Raw genomic sequence first — 21,651 nt, forward strand, 5'->3', positions numbered from 1 at the left:
AAGGGACGGGCTAGACCCCGTATCTGCACACCCAGCCTGAAGGACAACGTCCCTGCACGGAGCGGCTAAGGCACAGAGAGGACTGTAGGGCCAACAACAGCTCAAGACAGATTGTCCCCTCACTGGAGCACACCGTGACAGAGCACAACACTGGGGACACACGGCAGGGAATTAGTCTGGTCTGAATCCCTGCTGCGGGACAAACCAAGTTGGGAACATAATAACAGATCAGCAGCGTGAAATAAGCCACAAAGCTCCTAAAGAGCCCCCAAAATAGACTTCAGGCTAAGAGAGGCAGCTCCCAGAATTCCCGCAGGACCAGTGGGGAGACAGTCATGGAGGTCAGTAGACAGACCTTATGGAATTAAGTATGTTTTTTTTTCTTTTTGTTTGGTCTCTATTAGTTTTGGTTTGCCTACTTATACAACATAGACATGGGAAGCAAGCTGGAGGAGAAAACAACAGGACTGATGGTCATGGAGGGACTTGGGGGTGGAGAAGGAGCCTGGGGAAGGGAACAGTGAGCAAACAATGCCATAGACAGGGGAACAACTAGGGAATTAAAATCAGCAACAGGGAGGATGTAGAGATCCTGGGGGTGTCGGAGCAACAGCAATCTAACTGAGAGGAATTACTAAGAGGCGGAAGGAAGTAGAATGAGTGTGATGGTGGGGCAGGAGGAAGGTGAAAGGAAACAGAGGAAGGATCTAGGAAGCAAAGCTATGGATAGAGGTGGAAACATAGGTGTGTACATATGTAAATACATTAATTTATAAAAATAGAGGTATTGGCCTATGTACATATATTTATATGGGAATACACTGAAGTAGTGGGGTCTGCTCATGGCCTCTCTCAATGCAAGAACACTTTGTTCTAACAAACTGGCATGCTGTAATGCTTGCCCTCTCGGCACAACTGCTGAAGACAGAGTGGGTGCATAGGCAAATGTGGTGAAGAAAGCAGATGGTGCCCAGCTATTAAAAGATATAGCATCTGGGGTCTTAAAGGCTTGAAGTTAAACAAGCAGCCATCTATCAGAGAAGCAACAAGCCCACATGGAAGAAACACACTAGCCAGTGCAATCATGAGGTGTCCTTGGGACCAGGTAACAGGCATCAGAAGACCCATAACAAACAAACAAAGAAAAATTACCATATTGTTGAGAATGAAGGGGCTCAGAGCAGAGACCCAAAGCCCATCTGTAGACAATGCGACATCCCTCCACAGAAGGGTCACAGGGAAGGGATGAGTCAACCAGGGTGCAGTAAAGCACTGATGAAACACACAATATTCCTCTGGTTCCTTGATACTTCCTCACCCTGTACTATCATGACCCCAGTGTTGCCTTTCACTTCAGACTAGACCTGAGCATGTGCATAGATACAGATAAGAGACTAAAACTCATGACACACAGAATCCAGAAACAGGAATTGGAATAGCAATACAAGAAGGGTAGGGGGAAGGTGGGGAGAACAAAGAAGGAAGGGGGAACCAATTGTGATCGATACATAACCACACACACACACACACTAAGGGGGATGAACAACAGAAACTGTAGGGGAAGAGAGACTGTGGTCAGTATAAGATATGAAATTAGCAGGTCGGTTGAGGCTGGCCGGCACGACACTGTGGGGGAGTGTGGGGCGCAGGGCAGGGCCATTGAAAAAGTAAAAAAGGAAAAAAATATGAAAATAATAATTGATCAAGGAGACACAAGGGGGTGGGAGAGAAGCTGATACCAAGGACTCAATAGAAAGTAAATATCAGAGGTGAAGGGGGAGGGGGAGGAAAGCAAGTGGTGTTAACAAACCCAGGGACAAGGGAACAACAAATGATCTAAAATCAGTGGCAAGGAGGGTGTAAGAGGCCTGGTAGGGCTTGATCAAGGGCAATGTAACCGAGAGGAATTACTGAAACCCAAATGAAGGCTGAGCATGATAGTGGGACAAGAGGAAAGTAAAAGTAAATAGAAGAAAGAACTAGGAGGCAAAGGGCATGTATAAGGTCTAAATACATGCATGTACATATGTAAATATATTTATATATGATGATGGAAAATAGATCTATGTGCATAAATTCATAGGTTTAGTACTAAGGTAGTAGATGGATATTTGGTCTCCACTCAAGTACTCCCTCAATGCAAGAACACGTTATTCTATTAAACTGGCATTCTAAAACGCTCACCTTCCTGACACGATTGCTGAAGACAAATGGATGCATAAGCAAATGTGGTGAAGAAAGTTGATGGTGTCCGGCTATCAAAAGATATAGCGTTTGGGGTCTTCAAGGCTTGAAGGTAAACAAGCGCTTGGCCATCGAGCTGCGAAGCAACAAAGTCCACATGGAGGAAGCACACCAGCCTGCGTGATCATGAGGTGTTGAAGGGATCAGGGATCAGGCATCATCAGAACAAAAAATCCTATCATTGTGAATGAGGAGGAGTGCAGAGTGGGGACCCAAAGCCCGTCTGTAGGCAACTGAACATCCCCTTAAAGAAGGGTCTCGGGGAGGAGATGAGCCAGTGAAAGTGCAGTGTAGCAACAATTTAACATACAACTTTCCTCTAGTTCTTTAATGCTTCCTCCCCTCCCACTCCACTATCATGATCTCAATTCTACCTTACAAATCTGGCTTGACCAGAAGATATACACTGGTACAGATAGGAACTGGAAACACAAGGAATCCAGGACAGATGATCCCTTAAAGGACTAATACTGATGAGAGTGGTGATGCTGGGAGGGTAGGAGGAGGGTGGGATAGAAAGGGGGAATCAATCACAAGGATTTACATATAACCCCCTCCCTGGGGGATGGACAACAAAAAAATGGGTGAAGGGAGACATTGGACAGTGTAAGATATGGCAGATAATAATAATTTATAAATTATCAAGGGTTCATGAGGGAGGGGGGAAATGAGGTACTGATACCAAGGGCTCAAGTAGAAATCAAAAGTTTTGAGAAAGATGAGTGCAATAAATGTACAAATGTGCTTGACACAATGGATGTATGTATGGATTGTGATAAGAGTTGTACGAGCCCCCAATAAAATGATTTTTTAAAGAAAGTAAATGACTAGAAATGAATGACTGCAACATTATGTACAAATATGCTTGATACAATTGGTGTAGGGATTGTTAAGAGAATTGTAAGAGCCCCCAATAAAATGATCTTTTAATAAAAAAAATTTAAATCCTTCGAGGCACCCTGGCAGGGTGGGGGTTACAGGCAGGGTGTTGTCTGCCCCACGAGGACTCGTTGCCGTGGGAGCCCACGGGGGCAGTTCTAGCCTGTCCTCTAACAGGGTTGCTATGAATCGGGAGTGACTTGACACAGTGGGACCCTGCCTAGCTCTTCCCAGATGCTTCCCAAGACCTCCATCTGTTGCTGAATCTCTCGTTTCTGAGCCACTGAACTTTGGGGCTGCTCAAAACGGAAAGTTTAAGTCATCCCTCAAATGTGAGTTCCTCTCCTTACTTGAATGTCCAGACACTCGGTCTACCCACCCGAAATGACAGGGCGAGGACAATGGATGATGACAGGCTTTAGTGGACGTATAAGGGAACTCTGGATGATCCAACGGGAGCTCTGGTGAAGCAGAGGACCATGACGATCAAGCACCCTTCTAGGCAGATCAAGTCCCTTTGGATGAGGTGAGTCTCATAGCCGTGCAAAGGGTGCCTCCCAGACAAGATGTGCAAAGAGAGCTGCAGACAAGAGCCGCAGACAAAAGCAGACAAAACCAATGCTGTCGAGGCAGTTCCCCAGGGCGACCTCCAGCGGGGGAGAGCAGACCTGTGTCCCTGGGGCTGTACTTCTCTAAGGTGACAGAAGTAGATGGCTCAGACTTTTTCTAAGAGCCCTGGATTCAATTACCGTATATACATGAATAGAAGCCGACCCAAATATCAGCCGAGGCACCTAATTTTACAGCAAACACTGCATTAAAAAGGTGCTGAAAACCTCGACTTATACACGAGTATATACGGTAGTTGTTGAGCTGTTGGTAGCACTTGGGGCCCTTGCAGTGCTTGCTGTTGCTGTTGATAGGTGCCCTGCGGTTGGTTCGACTCACAGTAACCCCACACACAACGGACAGTAACAGGACCTGGTCTTGCGCCACCACTGCTAAGTTCAAGTCCATTGGTTCAGCCAATGTGTCCATCTGTCTCAGTGGGGGTCTGCCTCTGTTTTCACTGACCTCTGCTTTTACCAAGCATGGTGGCCTTTTTCCAGGATCAGGTCCCTCTTGATAATGTGGACATATCACGTGATGAAAACGGCTTTTCTTAAAGGCCAGATTGTTACATCTGGTCTAATTTCTCCTCTTTATCCTATCCTGAAGTAGGATACAAAGGTATCTCACTAATAGAAATGTATCTTGGCCGTTTCCTTGAAAGTCAGACTTTTAGTCCAACTCGGTATTTTACTGAGAACTAGGTGTCTGGCAGGTACGCATACACGTGACCTCATGTAAATTAAAATATATTCTCTATCAGAAATTTATGCAAATTCCTCTCCAAACAAGGTATTTGATAATCAGTGATCAGTCTACTTTCTTGGTCTATGTAGATATTTTTAATGAGATGGGGCTCCAAAAAGTTCGTGGAAATTTTACATCTGTCTTGTACAACAATGGGCAGTAAATTCCATATAATTCATAGAGTCAGTAAGAGCAAGCAAGCCTATCTAAAAGTTAAGTTTCTATTTGGGCTCTCCTAAAACTTCTGCCTGAAAGTTGTGGGGGGTATTCCGTGTCTGACACTGCTGCGATTCCATGCATAAGGCTGTCAGGGGGGCAGCCAAGTCCCTCTCCGTGGTCTGATCCTCGTTCGGAAGCTCTGCTGGAACCTCTTCCCTCTGGGTGAGCCTGCTGGCATTTGAAATACCAGTGACATGGCTCCCGGCATCACAGCAACACAGCCACAGGACAGACAGACAGACAAGTTGGGGGGGGGTGACATTAAATACTGCTTAATCCACCCCCTCATTTTACATCCACTTCATTTTCTTCTCTTTATTCTATTCTTAATTGGACATAGAGATACCTCAAATAACGCTCTTTTCTAAATAGACGTTTTTGTGGACCCTGTTGTCAGAGCAGAGGCTTTATCTTCTTTCCTCTCACCTCTGTCCTCATTCTCCTTCACTAAGCAGTGTATACGGAGCCCTGGTGGAGCAACAGTTAAGCGCTCACACTGCTGACTCAAAGGGTAACCTCTGAAACCACCAGGGGCTAGATGCTATAGGGAAATGCATCCCTTTATTTGGACAACAACTTGAAGATGTGTCCCCTAAGACCTGAAAAAGGTTGCTTCCTCCCATCCCTCTGTCCCTAAGGATTTGCTACTTTTGCCCATGCTGATGGACATTTCCTGCATAAGCTGTGACAATGAGATGATCTGAAAGGTTTGTCTGGCCCTGGGCTGCAGCCCGGCATCCTTAATGGTATGCATCTTGCAGGAATTGGTCAAGGGGTTATGCAAATAAGGTGAATTGCAGCCCAGACCTACATAATATGCAAATTAAGCATCTATAGCCTACTTAGAGGGAATTAATTGGTCCATCTGTGGCCGCTGGCTGGGAGGTAAGAAAGTGTGTATACATACAAAACCAGAACCAAACTCACTGCCACGGCGTCATTTCAGACACCAGGGACCCTATAGGACAAGGCAGCATTGCCCTGGGGGTTCCTGAGGCTGGGACTCTTTAACCGGAGTTACAGAGTGGATGATGTTTTTGAACTGCCGATCTTGCAGTTAGCAGCCCAAGGCATAACCATTACACCACCAGGGCTCTGTATATATACAAGGGTGCTACAAAAAGTTCGTGGGAAGCTGTCAGATTGTTTTCTTCCCATTTTCCCACAAGCATCTGAAGGCCTGCCCTGGCACAGGTAGGTGCTGCTCAGCACTCACGGCACATTTGAGGGAAGGGGTGCTATGTGATTGGACATGCTGCAGACACCCTGCCACTGACGGGAGCTCCTTGTTGCCACTGGAGCCACTGCTGCTGGCGGCCCAAGAGTCCATACCCACCGCCATGTCCTCTGCCCCACCTGCCTGTATCCTACCCATGGTTCAATGTGGTCAGCTGGTGGATGGGGTGTCTTTAAAACCAAAAATCAACAACAACAAACCTATTAGGGAGAAATAAAAAGCAAATGGAAAGCTGAGTTTTCTTTCAAAGAAACAAAAACTTTGTGTCTACTGGTGGATATGCAATGAGAAGTTGTCCAAAGGGACACTAAACAACCTACAACCGTACACATGTAGCCAGCCCCATGGTGGTGCAGCAGGGAGAGGCAGGAGCCGAAGGAGATGCAGACAAACAGAGACAGAGGAGAGGCAAGGAACCTCTGAAGAAAGCTGTCACGCTGGCCAAAGGTTGTTTCACACTGAAGACAGCGGGAGGCCCAGAAGGTGACAGAGGCCAAACTGGTGGCAACAGATGGTGTAGCCAAGAAGAACCCGTCCTGAGGGGGCTCAGAGGAGTCTATCCTGGTGGGGGGTGGAGGCGAGAGGGTCCTGAGGGAGCCTCAAGAAGCTGAGAGTTGTCCAGTGCTAAAGAAGGAGAATGCCTACATAGGCTTCCTGGACCTGGTTCCTAAGTTGTCCCTGTCCAAATTGTACCCTGGTGGGACTGAACTACTGAGTTGTATGACATGTGACTTATGTGCCCTTTTTTAAGAAGAAGCAATTAAAAACCCATGTCAAAAACATTATTATAAGAGGAAATAAATTTGTAAATAAGGGACTTCACTGAAGTATGGGCTGTGAATTCTGTATGGCAACTGCGAGGGGCTATCCATGCCACCAGAGTAGCAAACAGTGGTGGCAAAGGGCAGCTGGTATCTGAACTGATATGAAAGGGATCAGAGAGCGGAAGAGGACTGTCAGACCTACAACTCGGAGGAATCTGCTTTGAGTTGGTCCAGGTCTTTATCCCTCTAGGAGTTAGACAGGAGAAATGCTAATGCTACCATGTGACCCTGGTGACCTGCTCTAAGAAGATTTTCACCTCAAAAACCTGACAGGCAACTTCTACTCTAGCCTATGAGTCAGATGACTCAGAATTCGTCTGATGGCACTCAACAACAAGGGTAACCTCTGACCCCGGCTCTGTTAGCCCAAACCTCCTAGTCGGCCTGTGGGCGTTTCTCCAGCTCAGACAAATCCAGACCTTACATGGAAATGAGCTATACATACCATACCCAGAAACCCGTAACAGGCGGGTTGTGGGATTTACTTACCTGTACCTCACACTTCCTAACTTTATCCCCTTCTTTCTACAACGCTTGCAGCTTCAGAAAGTAGAAACTGTCCATAAAGAACCAGGGTCGTAGAATGCAGATCGATCGGGGATCCAAAATATGTGGGTTCACTTGCAATTGAAGAAATACAGCCAGACCTCATCTCATGTACTGTGGACATGCTGTTGGGACAGACCACAAGTTGGGGAAGGGCACTACACTTGGTAAGTATCGGGCAGAGCACAAGAGGAAGACATTCAAAGAGATGGACAGACACCATGGCTGCACCGATGGGCTCAAAGGTAAGAACAAGTGTGGGGCTGGCACCTGGCAGTGTTTCCTCCTGTGGCCCACAGGGTCGCCATGCATGGGCACCCACTCAGTGGCACCTAACAACAGCAGACAATAGTGTTTACAGACTGCTCTGACTTACATCCATGTCTTAGTTCATGTTTCTCCCACCAAGACAGTATGGCTCCTCTATCAGGAGTCAGCAGGAGAGAGAAAGGAGGCGACGGAACGAGCCAATCCTAATATCACACCCAGCTAACCCTGCTGCTCAGGAAGACGTGCCAGAAACACCACTTCACTTAACAGGTTGTTGGCTTGATTTACAAATTCTACGTGTTTTGACTGAAGGGATGGAGGTCTCCATGGGCAGTTCTGTCCCAGGCCCCACACGTGTTGGGAGCTGGCCTGCTCACAGGGATTGAACTTTAGGAAATTCAATACTGCGCCTTCAGGAAGGAGAGAAAGCTCCCAGTAAAATGGTCAGAACACTGTCGTGCCCTGATGGCTCCTCTCGTGGAAAGCTAGCCTCTCGGTGTGCAGGGGGAGGGGAGTCAGGGAACCACTGGGCCCTAGTACCCGTTGGACGCAGAGTTTCAGTGATTGGTGGGGGGGGGCTCTGATGCCTACACGTGGCTGACTGTCACACACCAGGGCCCCTTCAGCTAGCCCAGCTCTGCTGGTGCACCCACTGCTGCAGAACAGGTCTTCATGCCTCAAGGGAAGAGAGGCTGGTTGTGCAGGACTCCCTACGAGGTCAAGCAGCCGTCTGCAGCCTGGCACCCGGCACCTTCCTGCGTGCCCTGCAGAACTGCATTCTGTGACCCTCTACCTGACACTCACCTAGGCAGGCGCACTCCGGACTCCACCCCTATGACACTACACCGACCAGTGAGTCCAACTGACCAGCTTCTGCAGCGACGTCACTGCCCTCCCCCAAAGGACTGGGGTTGGCAAACATGCTACATCTTCCAGTGAACTCCCGTGTGACTCAGAGGAGATGATATCCCATGGCAGTGAGGCTTTTTACAGGGTCCCATGGGCAAGCCCGGAAGCAGAACCCCTTGGCTTCTAGAAGGCAGAGAAGCCAAGGACTGAAGGAGCCTGGGAATAGGTCTTAGAGGTTTTGTAAATAACAATGCCTATGAAGTAGAGTCACACTCAATGTGTCACAGAACAGCATGAAGTCAGTCAGCTGAAAGGCATGTACTTCACTTTCTCACTTAGAAGTAGCTTCTCCCTTTGCTGTGAAAACTCTATGGGGCTGCAGTCCTCCAGTGCCTGGTGTCAGGGAAAAGTTCAGTCAGGAAGGTGATCCCGCTCTTACTGCTCCGCACAATTGCACTTTCTCCACAGACCCGCTGTGAACTCTGCATCCGAGAGAACTGTCCTTAGCCAGAGAGAGCTCCTTAAGACCAGCCATGAGCGCAGGAAAGGGGTAGAGAGGCCCAGTGGCCAAGGGCCCTGGACCAAGCCCTACCACCTGCACCAGATGAAGTGAGAAACCCTGACCTCCCCACACCCCCACACAAAAAAAGCATTACACGTTATCTTTGGACACACTCATAGATTAGCTCATGCAGTAGATCGAAAGTAGATAGCGTATTTGTTTAGGAGAGATTAACTTAAATCAGTGGAAAAACCCATAAATCCTTCAAAGCTATAAACCAAGGGCGTCCAATTACAAGAGCGGATGGGTGTCTGCCTGGGCCCAGCTGCTCACTCGGGCCCAGCACCGGCCTCCACCCGTGCAGTTTGAGGGTGATTTTTCAGACGGGCAGAAGGGCCTGGGAACCCAAAGGCAAGCAGTGTTTATTTAAGTTTGAAACAAACCCTTGCCCATCCTTGGTTCTGTTTCACTGCTCGGCTTTGTAGCTGGATATATAGTTTCAGTTTCAGAGCACATCGGAAAAATTAAATGTGACGTTAAGTTTATTATAAAGTGATTGAACTCACCGGGGAAGGAATGAAGGCTTCATGAAATTTCTTTGGATTGATCCTCAGCACACCCTGGAAAAGATAAAAACAAGAGGGGTCACACATGTGTCTAAGGCGACACACTGGTGCTTTTCCTGGGGCAAGTGAGTCCTGAACACGATTTCCATGTTCATGGAACAGTCTGGCCTGGGAAGCACATTTGGCGGAGATGGAGGAGGCCGCTCCAGAAGACCGCACAGCATAAGCATTCGCTGTGCCTCGTGGGGCTGGGGTGTCCACGAGCTCAGTGACTGTGGGCTGTGAGCAGGGTCATGGGGAACAGGCACCTAAGTCTGGCTTGCGGCAGGTTTGAGTCGGCTGCAGAGGATGGTCTGAAACGTCTATCTGCACGCTCAGAACAATGTCACCTGGGGCTTGTGTCTCACTCCATCAGGACTCCCAGCTCCCACACCTTGCACCAGGCTTGGGCCTCTGGCCATTTTCCAGGGTCTAGGTTGACTCCCAACCTGAGGGACAGGCCACAGAAAGTTGACTGGGGGGGCCTGCCACAGGGATGAGGGCATCAAGAATTCAGAATGGTCCAGAAGCGGCTCTTCTTATCCATGGGAATCCAGGCCCCAGGCCAGCCACCAGGGCAGACTTAGCTCCATGGTATCCCAGAACCTAGTCCTCCCTCAGTCCCAGCTACATGCCACGGGCCACTGGTACCCAGGAGAGAAGCAGTGGGTTTCTGGACTCAAAGGACAGCTTGAGAGTGTGTCTAAGAGCATTTCCCCAGAAAAATATTTACAGGCTCCAAAATACATCATGAATGGAGAGATGAGGGCATAAAAGGAAGACGTAAAGCAAGAGGAAAAGTTATTCCCATTGCTTATCATTTAGCCAAGTGGCTGTGAACCCTTGGACATCACCATGGCCTCATGCAACGGGCTCTCTCGTCCCAATGACTTGTCTTTTATTGTGGCTTTGACTTGTTTAAAACAAGAGACTTTATAGATATCTTTGAATTTTGGGGTTTTCTTTTAAATCCTTAAAACCTATCAAAACTATTTTTTCTATTAAATAAATTGAATGCGCTTGAGGTGAACATTAACAGAGCAGTCAGTTTTCCCTTCAACAGTCTGCACGCCGAGCGTCCCGTGTGACGTGAGTCATGTTCCCCACCCCGTGGCAGCCTCTCCACGTTCCCACTTAGAGCTGGCTTTCCTTCCTTCTGGGTTTTCTAGCCCTCACTTCTCCTCTTGGCTTTGGGGCAAATGTTGTCCTTTGCTCTTGTGTAAATGATTGTTCTAAGACGCACGTTGGTATTATCATTGTATGGGACTCTCATCTCAAAAGTCCTGGAGATGCTGTCAGGTTACTGTTGGACTGTTAAACCAAAGATTGGAGGTTCAAAGCCACCAGTCGACCAGCCGCCCCAAGAATGAAAGACGAGGCTATAGGTTTTTAGTTTTGGAAAATGTACGCAGAGCCACTGAGCATTGGAATGGATTGGAGGTTGGTCTCGTTTGGCTCAAAGGTGGTCTCCAGGAAAGGCTTCAGCTCCAGGTCAGAAAGGGCATCTTCCAGTCTTAGTCTCAAGGGTCCCTCCAGTCTCCATCAGACCAGTAGGCCTAGTCTCTTTTGTGAATCGGATTGCTTGTTCTACAGTTTTCTCTTGCTCTGATGGAGACCCCCTGTTGTGACCACTCAGAATGATGGGAAGGGGCAGCCAGGGACCTGAAAATACTTTCTGGTGCCCACCTTTTCCCATAGTCCCAGCTCCTTTGATGTGCATGTCATTAGTTGGGTTAGAGGCCATGCCTCCTTGTTGTCATTCCCTCGTTCACTCCTGTTTGGGCTTGTGGTTCACACTCTGCTTCGCTGCTCTGTGCTCATCAATGTTCTGGGAGTTCCACATCCAGACGGATGGTTCGGGCAATGCTACTCTGTCACTCGCCCACCACCTTTTCCTCTACCCACGCTAGGTGGCCAGCCTGCATCTTGTCATCACTGCCAACAAGCCAGAATCCCACTGTGTGGGCACAGTCCCCTCTCCTTTCAGCTCACTGAAGGTATGTAAGCCATTTCCACATTCCTTCACCTGAGACCTCGAACCATCATCAGATGCTCTCCACCATCCTCCCTCTGTAGAGATGCACCTCCTTCCTTGGCCACGTCACGGCCATGGTCTGCCATGACAGCCTGCCTAACACCTGGGCTCACCTTTCCTCAGCCGCAGCCAGCACACCTCACTCGCAGTTGGTCCTTCACCCTGCCTGTACCCATGGACCTAACTGTTATAAAAGTTAAGATATTTTAAAAATTAGTCCAATTTAGGAATCAAAAATGTTTTCTTTTTGGCTTACAATTTTTTTTTTTAATATCTGAAACTGAGGAATTTCACATGTTAGAGTAAGTGTCTCTTCCACCCCCCACCTCCAAGTCTTTCCCAACTGTGACCCTTAATCATCCTTCCGGCCTGGAACTAAACCCAGCCCTGTGGCTCAATGTTCAGCCAAACAATAGACAATAACCTAGGGAGTTCCACACACCTCCAAACAATCAACCCTTCGAGAACAAAAGGGCAGCATTGGCCCAAGGACAACGTTCAGAGGGCGGGAGGTATTGGGAAGGGAGGAGAAATAGGAATGGGAAGCAGCCTGGAGTGAGAGGAGTGACATTACACTGTGGGGCTGGCAACCAACGGCATGAAACCAACGTGTGTGACCTGTCGGCCGGAGCACTGATTTCCTCTGCAAAACTTCACCTGATACACAACAAAATTTTTAAAAACCAAACAAAAAACCCTCTACAGATTGTCTTGCCATATCCTGAAGTCTAACAAGGATGGGCAGCCGCCTCCATGTGACAGCAATGCCCTGGTGGAAATGATCCTTCTCTTAACAGGAAAGACAGCGGCAAATGGGCTACTGAATGCTACACACTGTTCTAAGAGCCTCATATCTAATTAACCAATGTAACCCTCAACCCCACAAGACAAGTATTACCCTCTATACTTGTATACAAGTATACAAGTATACTACGCTACCAGCCGGCAAGTCAATTGTCCAATTTCACAGCACACTCAGCCCAGACAATCTGGCTCCGTTACCTGTTTGCCTCGGTTGTCACCATGGCCCCGTCACTCACTTGTGCTGCCTACCGGGCCCTTCAAGTGGCTAGTGTTGGCCGCAAAGGCTTACTTTCATGATCACATCTTCAAACGGGTGCCTAGCACTGCCCTGCATCCTGCCACAGACCCCTGGAAAGTCTGCTTTCTTACTCTCCGCAGAATGGTTTCACGTTTTTCCTCCTCTGCAAACTTCCCACACTCTCTCTGACCCACAGGCAGAGTGGATAAGCCTGCCTTCTCACTTCCTGAGAAAATGGGAGTATCAGAACAGAATCCCTTCCCTTCCTCAATCACCAAATCGACCAGCCAATCTAGCCGTCATTCATTTTCTCTGCTCCCAGACACAGGTAGAAGAATCCCGTTCCAGTCAGAGGCAGGTCCCTCCTACTCCCACCGTGGAACACGTCTCTTCTATCCAGGCATCGCTCCTCCGCTTTTTCCTTCTCAGGGCTACTGTATCCACTTACACATCTGACTTTACACCTCAACCCTATCTCCACTGGACACTTGGTAGGCACCTCAACTTCCCATGTCTAAAACAGAACCCTACTGCCTATACGCGCATACACAGATCCTCAGTCACTCTTCTGGCTAACGGCAACATCATCCTGCAGTCTCACTGGAAAACTCGCCAGTTATCCTTGAATCCTGGCTTTGCCTCATCTCTGCGCTTAATTCTGTTCTCACTCCAAAGCCATTCTCATCTCTCCATCTTCTCTGCCACCAAATATCTTCATCTCTCCACTTTTTCTCGCTTGTTTTATTTGAATAGCCTCCCAGGGATCTCCCAGCTTCCAGTCTACATTATTCATCTCACAATAGACAGAAACATGGTTGCTCCTTGTTTGCTTGGCTAATTAAAGCATGCCACACCATCCCCTACTTAACACCCACCATGACTGTTCTCTGAATAAATCCAACCCTTCCATGGCCTACAGACTTACAGTGTCATTCCCTTTGCTTACCGTTTCCAATCAGCTTCTCTCTTGTTCTTCAAAGCACCAAGTCTTTTTCTAGTTGCCTAAGTTCTTCCACAAGCTAGTCTTCCTGGGTACCATCTTCCGGTCCCAATTCTACAAATGCCCAGCTCATTGTGGTCCTTCAGGTCCCTTCTCAGGGAGGCTGTCCCTAACCATTCGTGTGAAGTGGTTTCTCTAACTATTCTCTCCCATCTTTCTTAGTTCCCAATTAGATCGTATGACAAGTCCTAATTTCTTTTGTCTTTAGCTGTCTTTGTCCTCTTACCCCAAGTGAATTGCTCATCTTGCTCACTGGTCGAAGGCCTGGCTTTCAGGAAGCAGTCAAGGAACATTTGTTGAGCTAACTAGTGTCTGCAGAGATGAGGTTCTCCCATCACTGCAAGCACTGTTATGAAGATCATCTGTTCCCTCTGAAGGACTTGGCAGTTCCATGGAAATGTCCCCTCTCGTCTTCTCATCCTTAATTTCCACTCACATGTTCTCCAGTTGGTTTCACTCTTCACATATGGTAAAGGTTGTTCCAGAAAACCAGCTCATCCTGCCCTGTCTTCCTGGACTTGGGTTTCTTCAGAGATCCAATAACAACTTTGTGCCAATATTCTGTTGTAGAGAAAACTCAGGGCACCTGCAACATCTTTAACCAAAGCATCATCTGGGATCCTGAAGGCAGCCAGTTCCAGCATCTTTATGTCTACGTTCATCCTTAGTCCCCTACACAACCTAGAGCCCCTGCAGGGTATGTCTAGCCCATACTCTCACCTCCCCCAACATTCCTTATGATGATCTATCAGCATTATACCTGGAAGGCGGGAAAACTGACATATGTTCTTTGGTATGAGTGATTATTTTAAATTTTAAAAAAAACATTTTTTAAGCTACATGTAGATGGCTATGTGTTAGAGCTGGTTGTTTTCAAAACAGCAAAGATATTTGTTGGGTGATTGTGGACTCCTGCTCCCAGCAGAGGGCAAAGCACCAAGGAAAAGTTAAATTACTAGTCAAGGTATTAAAAACAAATAAAAATATCACGCTACTCCTAAAAAACCAACTCCACAATAGCCCTCCTCTCTGGCTGGGGAAACAAAAGAGGAAGTCACAACACATTTGGGTTGGAATCCAGAGCTTACAAATACAGCTAATAAGCTTCATTTCCCCCAACAACATCGAAAGGTCTTTTTTTTTTTTACTAGCTTTTCACCTTGCCCAGTAAGGGCTGCACACAGAGCATTTCTATCAGAAAGCAGATGGGCTCTGTCGCCTGCCTTATTTACAGTGCTGTGTATCTCTCATGGTGACCTCATATCTGGGACACGTTCCCTTCCCCATCTGCAAAGACAACTGTTCTCCAAGGTGGGGGGGCTCTGGCTTCGCAGTCCCATGATGTCACAGGCCAGGAGGAATCACTTACAAACTCCTGGGAATGTTAGACTGGTGCTTTTTGTTTGTTTTTCAGGGTGTGCGTGTGTGTGTGTGTGTATGTGTGTTTAATGTCAGCTAAGAGGGGCTTCAAAAGTGGCCAGGAAAAGGAGGGAGAAGGGGACCGAATACCACTGCAGAAAAGTTCCCTCGTTCCTGTCTCGAGAAAGTTCCTAGAACCTAAATTCTAAGCTGCATTTCTCTCAAATTCTCACAACTGAGCTTTCTCCCCATTCCCTCATCATCAAAAGACAATCTATCTGTAACCTATTCGGTCAGTAAGGAAATATTTATCCAAAACAATCACATCAAGCACCAAGCAAAATGCCAGGCACTGTGGGAACCTATGGGAATAAGACACGACTCTGCCCGCAGGGCTAAGGGGGGTTGGCAGGATATACATGCCAGGAAATGGCAATAAATTTATAGCACGATGTACAGAAAGAGTTGGCTTCTGGAATGAAAGAGGAAATAATCGACTCTGCTTGGGGCAATAAGGTGGGGCTTCTCGAAGGCGGTATCATTTTGATAGGGCTTTAAAGGGCAAGCTCAATGATATCCAACTAGCAGAAGAAAGTGTTCCGCTGCTCGTCAGGAATGGCATGTCCAAAGCCACGGCCACATCAGAGAGCCCAGAGTTGAAAAGAAGTCTTGACGCCCAGAGCGGATGAAGGGGAGTTCCTGGAGGGCAGGGGCAGGGCTTGAGGATCGAGATGGCTGGGATGAGCCCTCAGGGGGGGGGGAAGAGAGCTGGGCATGGAGGTCAAGCCATGAGACCGTCAACAGAGGGATTCGTGGTTGCAGAAAGGGCCACGTACAGCTTTCACTTCGTAAGAGAAGTCTTGTCAAAGAAATTCTAGGGAAGCTCTTTAAAAAGGAAAAAACAACTAAAGAAACTAATACTAATCCGAGAATCAGAACGATCAATTCCTTCACAGTTTCTCCATGAGGAGACTTCAATCACATATGCACCTGACCACGGAGAGGAAGAGAAGAGTGCCTATGCATGGGTCAATCTTCCTGCAGGGTCAAACGTGCCTGTGCAGGGAAATGGTCCTTAAAAAAAACAAACAAACAAGCCAGGTTGCACCTGGCAATATTTCTATCCTAATCCAAGAATCAAAAAGCAGACTTAACTCTGACAATACTTCTAGATATCCTGCCTCCCCCATCAGTCTTGTTATTGCTTCACATGCCATTCCAAGGAGACCGACGCAGCCTTGGTCCCCTGTGATGCACATGCTCATGGGATCATTAGTGGTGTGGCCTCTCCACACCTCCTCCCCACACATACGCTGTTAGGTCCTGTCAAGTTGGTTGGGACCCGATATACAACAGAACGAGACACGGCCCAGCCCGGCACCAGCCTCACAACTGCTTCTGTACTTGAGGCCACTGTTGCAGCCACTGTGCCAACCCATCTCGTTGAGGGTCTTCCTGTTTTCTGCTGCCCGACTACTTTAACAAGCATGACGTCCTTTTCCAGAGACTGTGTGTTAGACTAGGGTGACTAGAGAAACAAATCCAGTGACACTCATCTATGTAAGAAAGCTTTATATTAAGAAGTAATTATGTACCAAGCAGGCATCCCAGTCCAACTCAAGTCCCTAAGTCTAATTCTAGTCCATAAGTCCCTCTTCAGACTCACATAGCCACATGCAGTGACACAGACTACAGGAAGACCACAGGCCACAGCAGCGTGGCTCCAAGGTTGGTGGAAACACAGCAGGGCACCAGCAGCTCTAAGAGTCAGCGGCAGAGTCCCCGCATGCAGGAAGGGGCAGAAAAAGGAGGCGGCGCTCTGTTGGTGCCCACATATAGGAAAGCCACACCCCCAGGGAGGCACCATCAAGCTGTGGCTTGATTGACAGGTTAGATTCCACTCCTACACTTGCATGCATCTTCAAGTTGACATGAAATCATCTCACTACCACAGACTGATCTCTCCTGATACCGTGTCCAAAGTACGTAAGAGGAAGTCTTGCCATCCTTGCCTCAAAGGAGCATTGTGGCTGTACCTCTTCCAAGATTGATCTGTTGGTTCTTTTGGCTGTCTGTGGTACTTTCAATATCCCCTGCCAACACCACAGTTCAAATACATCGATTCTTTGGTCTTTATTCAATGTCCACTTTGACATGTATATGAAGTAACTGAAATTAGCATGGCATCGGTCAGGAGCACTTTAGTCCTTGTGGTAGTTACATAATCTCGTGTCAACTTGAGACTATTAATCGTGAATAAGGTAGAGTTTGGCCTGTCAATCAGGTCACAGTTTCATGACCTCATTTGGAGGCACCACAGAGATAAATAGCTCACTGGACACACACTCATTCCCTGCAAGACATTCCTGTTGACAAGACACATGGAACTACGCTGATGGCAGCCAGAGCCCTGGAGCTGGAGGAGCCACGTGGAGACCTATGCCAACTGAGATGCTTCTACCACCACTGGATCCATAAGACTTTCCACCCACTGGCCTGTGATCTTCCTGCATTTGTTGTCACTGCATGTACTGTGTGCCTCTAAAGTGGAACTTATAGCTTGGTGTCAGACATTATGGGCTAATATTGAACTTACAGACTTGATCTGGACTGGGCTGGGATGTTTCTCAATATTCAAGTGCTCTTAATATAAAGTTCTTTCTTATACACATGAGTATCTATGAATTTGTTTCTCTGGTCTACCCAGACTAACACAGACCTCAAAGTGACATTTTGCTCTTCAACAAATTAAAAGGTTTCATGCAGATTTTCCCAATACAAGACAGCAGTTGGTTACTTGACTGCTGCTTCCAATAGTGCTGATTATGGGTTTAAGCAGGATAAAATCCTTGATGACTTCAATTTTCCTCACTTTATCATGGTGTCACTTACCATTTGGTCCAGTAGTGGGAATTTTGGTTTTCTTTACATTGAGTTACAGTCTGTACTGAAGGCTGCAACCTTTGATTCTCATCAGCAAGAGCTTCAAGTCCTTGCTTTCGAGAAGGAAGGCCATGTCACCTGAATATCACAGGTTGTTAAGAAGCCTCCTCCAGTCCTGATGCCTTTTTTTACATGGTCCTACTTTTCAAAACCTCTGCTCAGCACACAGAGCGAGCCATTCTTCTTAAGGCCGTGCAGTTTATGATGACCCACATAGGCAGACGCCTTTGCATAATCAATAGAATACAAGGAAACATCTTTCTGGTTTTCCCTGCTTTCAGCCAAGATCCAGATGACATCAGCAATGACACCCCTTATGCCATGTCCTCTTCTGAATCCAGCTTGAATTTCTAGGAACACCCTGTCGAAAGACTGCTGCATCCAGTTGTGAATTGTCTTTAGCAAAGTTTTAGTTGCATGGGATATTACATCCCATACACAACACATACTTGGCTCACCCCAGTCATCCTTCAACGCACAACAGGGACTCTTCAGAACCTCAGCTTATATGGTTTCCTCACCCTCAACATACTCCTACAAACCCAGTTATACCTGTAGCTGAACACTTAATATTTCAGACCCAAATCTCCTATTCCCATGACTTTTCTCTACTCCCCAGTGGACTGTGAGCTCTGAAGTGTAAAAAAACCATATCTTATCCCCTGTGTCCCAAGAATCCATGTGGCAGAACCAGAACCAGAACTGATCCTGGCTTACAGAGAATGCACAAGAAATGCTGGCTCAACCACACTGCTCCGCTGGCAGGTGGACAAACCTTGTCAACCGTAAAGCGCCCAAGCTATATTGGTGACTGTTGGATACACTGTTCCATTTCAACCTAATCCATTCATGATTTCCCATCATTCAGCACCCATGTGCCCCAAGCAGATGGATTTAGTCCATGCTTCATTTACTGAAACCCTTCTCCCACTTCCGCTTGAAGAGCTCAAGCTGGTTGCTCCCACTTACCATCCCATTTTCAAAGGGCCCCAATCCAAGACCAGGCTCACATGGTGTCCTTCCAGTAAAACATTTCTATACGGGCCTACCTGGAAGTGGCGGCTCCCTCCTCCCAGAGCTCAGAGCGCTCTGCGGGCACTGGAGGTCTGAGCAGCGATCAGCCCCAGGCCCATGTGCCGTCATCCCAGCACACAGCACAGAACAATGCGCATTACGCATGAGTTGAATGAATGATTACTTTGGATTCCACACAAAGGGATCGCCTTCTGGTATGTTTTAAGCACCTGGATAAGCCTTCCTCTCTTCAAGCCTTCGGAGACATCCTCCTTGGACATGTAGGCTTCAAATATGCTCTTTTTCTTCCCTCGCACGGACTTGTTCTTTGACGTCTTGTCACCTGGCGAAGCACCAACACCATGCGGGCCAGCCCCAGAGGACACACCTAGAAACATGAGGCAGCAATCAGCTCTTTCCCAAGTTAGAGGTCGTTGTAGTTTTTTGTTTGTTGTTATTGTTTTTATTAAGCTGAGATTCTATACCCTTCCCCCCAACCCCCTCATTTAAAAAAGAGAGACTAAACTTGATGATTTCAAGCAGTCACAAGAAGGAAGGGATGGGTGGGGAAGCATAGGGCTAAAATGCACACAGATGAGACCTGCGTCTTCAACCGGCCCCACAGTGCGCGTGGAGCAGAATCTCAATAATGGGTTCAGGATGCTGTGCTCTTTACAGACACACGTTGTTTAAAAATAGGGATTACTAAAAGACTGGCACTTCGCTGGAGGAAATTAAACAGCTGTGCTCAATAGAACAATAAACCAAGACAACTAGAAACCACACCTAGTTCTAGACTAAATCGCACTGGAGACTCCTGAACAGGTCACCAGAAGAGCTATAATTCCCCTCAGCCCAACACCCACCCTCCACCTCCACACCCACTCTTCTCGTGGTCTCCCTGGGGCACAGAGGGCGCAGATTTCATTTTCCAGTTTGCTACCTCTGGGAGTCCTCAGGGCCTGGAGGTCCAGCCGGTAGTCAGGGTGGCTCATCATGGATTCCGAGGACCACTCTTGTCTCCAGATCCGGGAGCACCTCTGCTGCTCAGCTTCCAAGTCCTTCCTGCCCCAAACAGCTCGGTTGTCACGAGCTGAAACCAAAGAGAGGTCAGTGGAGGGAGGGGAGTTGAGCTGTGGCCTCCTATTGCCCCTTTGAGCAACCCTCCCCCCCCGGGGCCTGGTACCACATTTCCCCCAAGTGTCTTTCCAAAGCCCTCCTACCCCCAGTTGTAGGGCACAGGAAGAAAGTCAGTCAGTCTGCGTGACGATGGAAGGACATGTGGCTCTGCAAAGGGCGCCGCAGGCTGCAGCGACAGCTGTGAGAGAACATGTACTTGGGTCTCGAGCTGCTAATGTTTGCTGTCATGGTGACGCAGTGTGGACAGAGTAGAACTGCTGCATCGGCTCCCCTATGACTTTTGGGGAGCCGACGGCCAGGCACTGCTTCTGAGACATTGCTGGGTGGGTTTCAACCACCAACCTTTCGGTCGCAGTTCAGTCCAACTTAAGCATTTGGACAACCCAGAGACTCTTCTGCCTGAAGACTAAATGAATAAACTAGGGCTCTGAGCTGTGTCATCTACTAAATCTAACCTGGCACAAATGACTTATCTCCAGGATACCAAGTTAGCCAATACCTTCGACTTCAGTAACAAAACCTAACCCACAGCCACAACTAGATGCACAAAATGATCTAAGGCAGTGGTTCTCAACCTTCCTCATGTCACCACCCTTTCATACAGTTCCTCATGTGGTAGGAACCACGCCCCCCAACCATAAAATTATTCTCATTGCTACTTCATCACTGTCATTTTGCTATTGTTAATGAATTGGGGGACCCCTGTGAAAGGATCGTTTGACCCCCAAAGGGGTCGTGACCCACAGGTTGAGAAGCGCTGATCTAAGGGGTACCACATGGTTCATTAGCTTTCAGAAATGGCAATGCTGGCGTCCGACCTCTATTTGCCTCCTCTTACCTGCCATCACCTCAAACCACTCATCTGGCCAGAAGTTTGAGCAGCTGCTTCCAAGAAGTACGAGAGCAGCTGCTTGGATCAGCAGACTGGAATGTAGGGCCCTGCAGCTGGCCCCTGGCCTTCCACCTGGACACCAAGCATGTCATCATAACTTCTCTTTCTGGTCTCTGCTGGCAACCAGCCCAGCATTGAAACCTAGCCTTGCAAATTTCCAAAATCCTGGTGGCCAGTCTGCTTTCCCATAAAATGGATCAAGATGTCATTCTCAACACCCCTGTTCTTCTGAATTTCCCACACACATCTTTCACCACCACCACATCATTTCTCTTTACATTTCCACCCAGAATAACTCAGAAGAGAAGCAACAGTGAGAAAGGGCAACAGGCCACCTGGTGACCCATGAAGAGGGTCAGAGATTTTAGCTCAGTCAAGTTGTGGGAGAGAAAGATGACGAGGAGGTTTCGAGAAGTTCACGGGCAGATTCCTTTATCTTTTCAGTCTGTGTTTCTACCACCTTTGTGCAGCCTCCAGTTATCAATGAGATGGTAGAAAAGGTACACAGAGGAGCCCAGATGGCCCGGTGGCTTGAATGCCAACTTGCACCAGTCACTCATGACTCATCAAGCAGCTCTGCAAGGGGCAGTGCTGGGTGCAGAGAGGGGCACGCAGGGTTAACTAGGTGAGACGCAGGCAGAGGCACCGATCAATCCAACTGGGAAGGATGAGTACCTGTACATGTGATGAGAGAC

The 21,651-nt window shown here is 47.9% G+C and overlaps 1 protein-coding gene across 2 annotated transcripts in view; it reads right to left on the reverse strand.

Annotated features, from left to right (window-relative positions):
- The window catches only part of DIS3L2 (DIS3 like 3'-5' exoribonuclease 2), a 294,286-nt gene that overhangs the window by 221,326 nt on the left and 51,309 nt on the right, over window positions 1-21,651 (reverse strand). For both annotated transcript variants that reach the window (XR_012779398.1, XM_075530268.1), the window contains exons 2-4: window positions 19,868-20,017; window positions 19,155-19,312; window positions 9,493-9,546 (exon numbers count right to left, since the gene is read on the reverse strand). Coding sequence is in view for 1 of the 2 variants with exons in the window: in XM_075530268.1 (XP_075386383.1) it covers window positions 9,493-9,546; window positions 19,155-19,312; window positions 19,868-19,922 (267 nt within the window). In the remaining variant the exon portion in view is untranslated. The remainder of the gene's footprint in view (window positions 1-9,492; window positions 9,547-19,154; window positions 19,313-19,867; window positions 20,018-21,651) is intronic.

The sequence above is a fragment of the Tenrec ecaudatus genome, chromosome 13 (genome assembly GCF_050624435.1).
Source record: "Tenrec ecaudatus isolate mTenEca1 chromosome 13, mTenEca1.hap1, whole genome shotgun sequence".
Taxonomy (NCBI): Eukaryota; Metazoa; Chordata; class Mammalia; order Afrosoricida; family Tenrecidae; genus Tenrec; species Tenrec ecaudatus.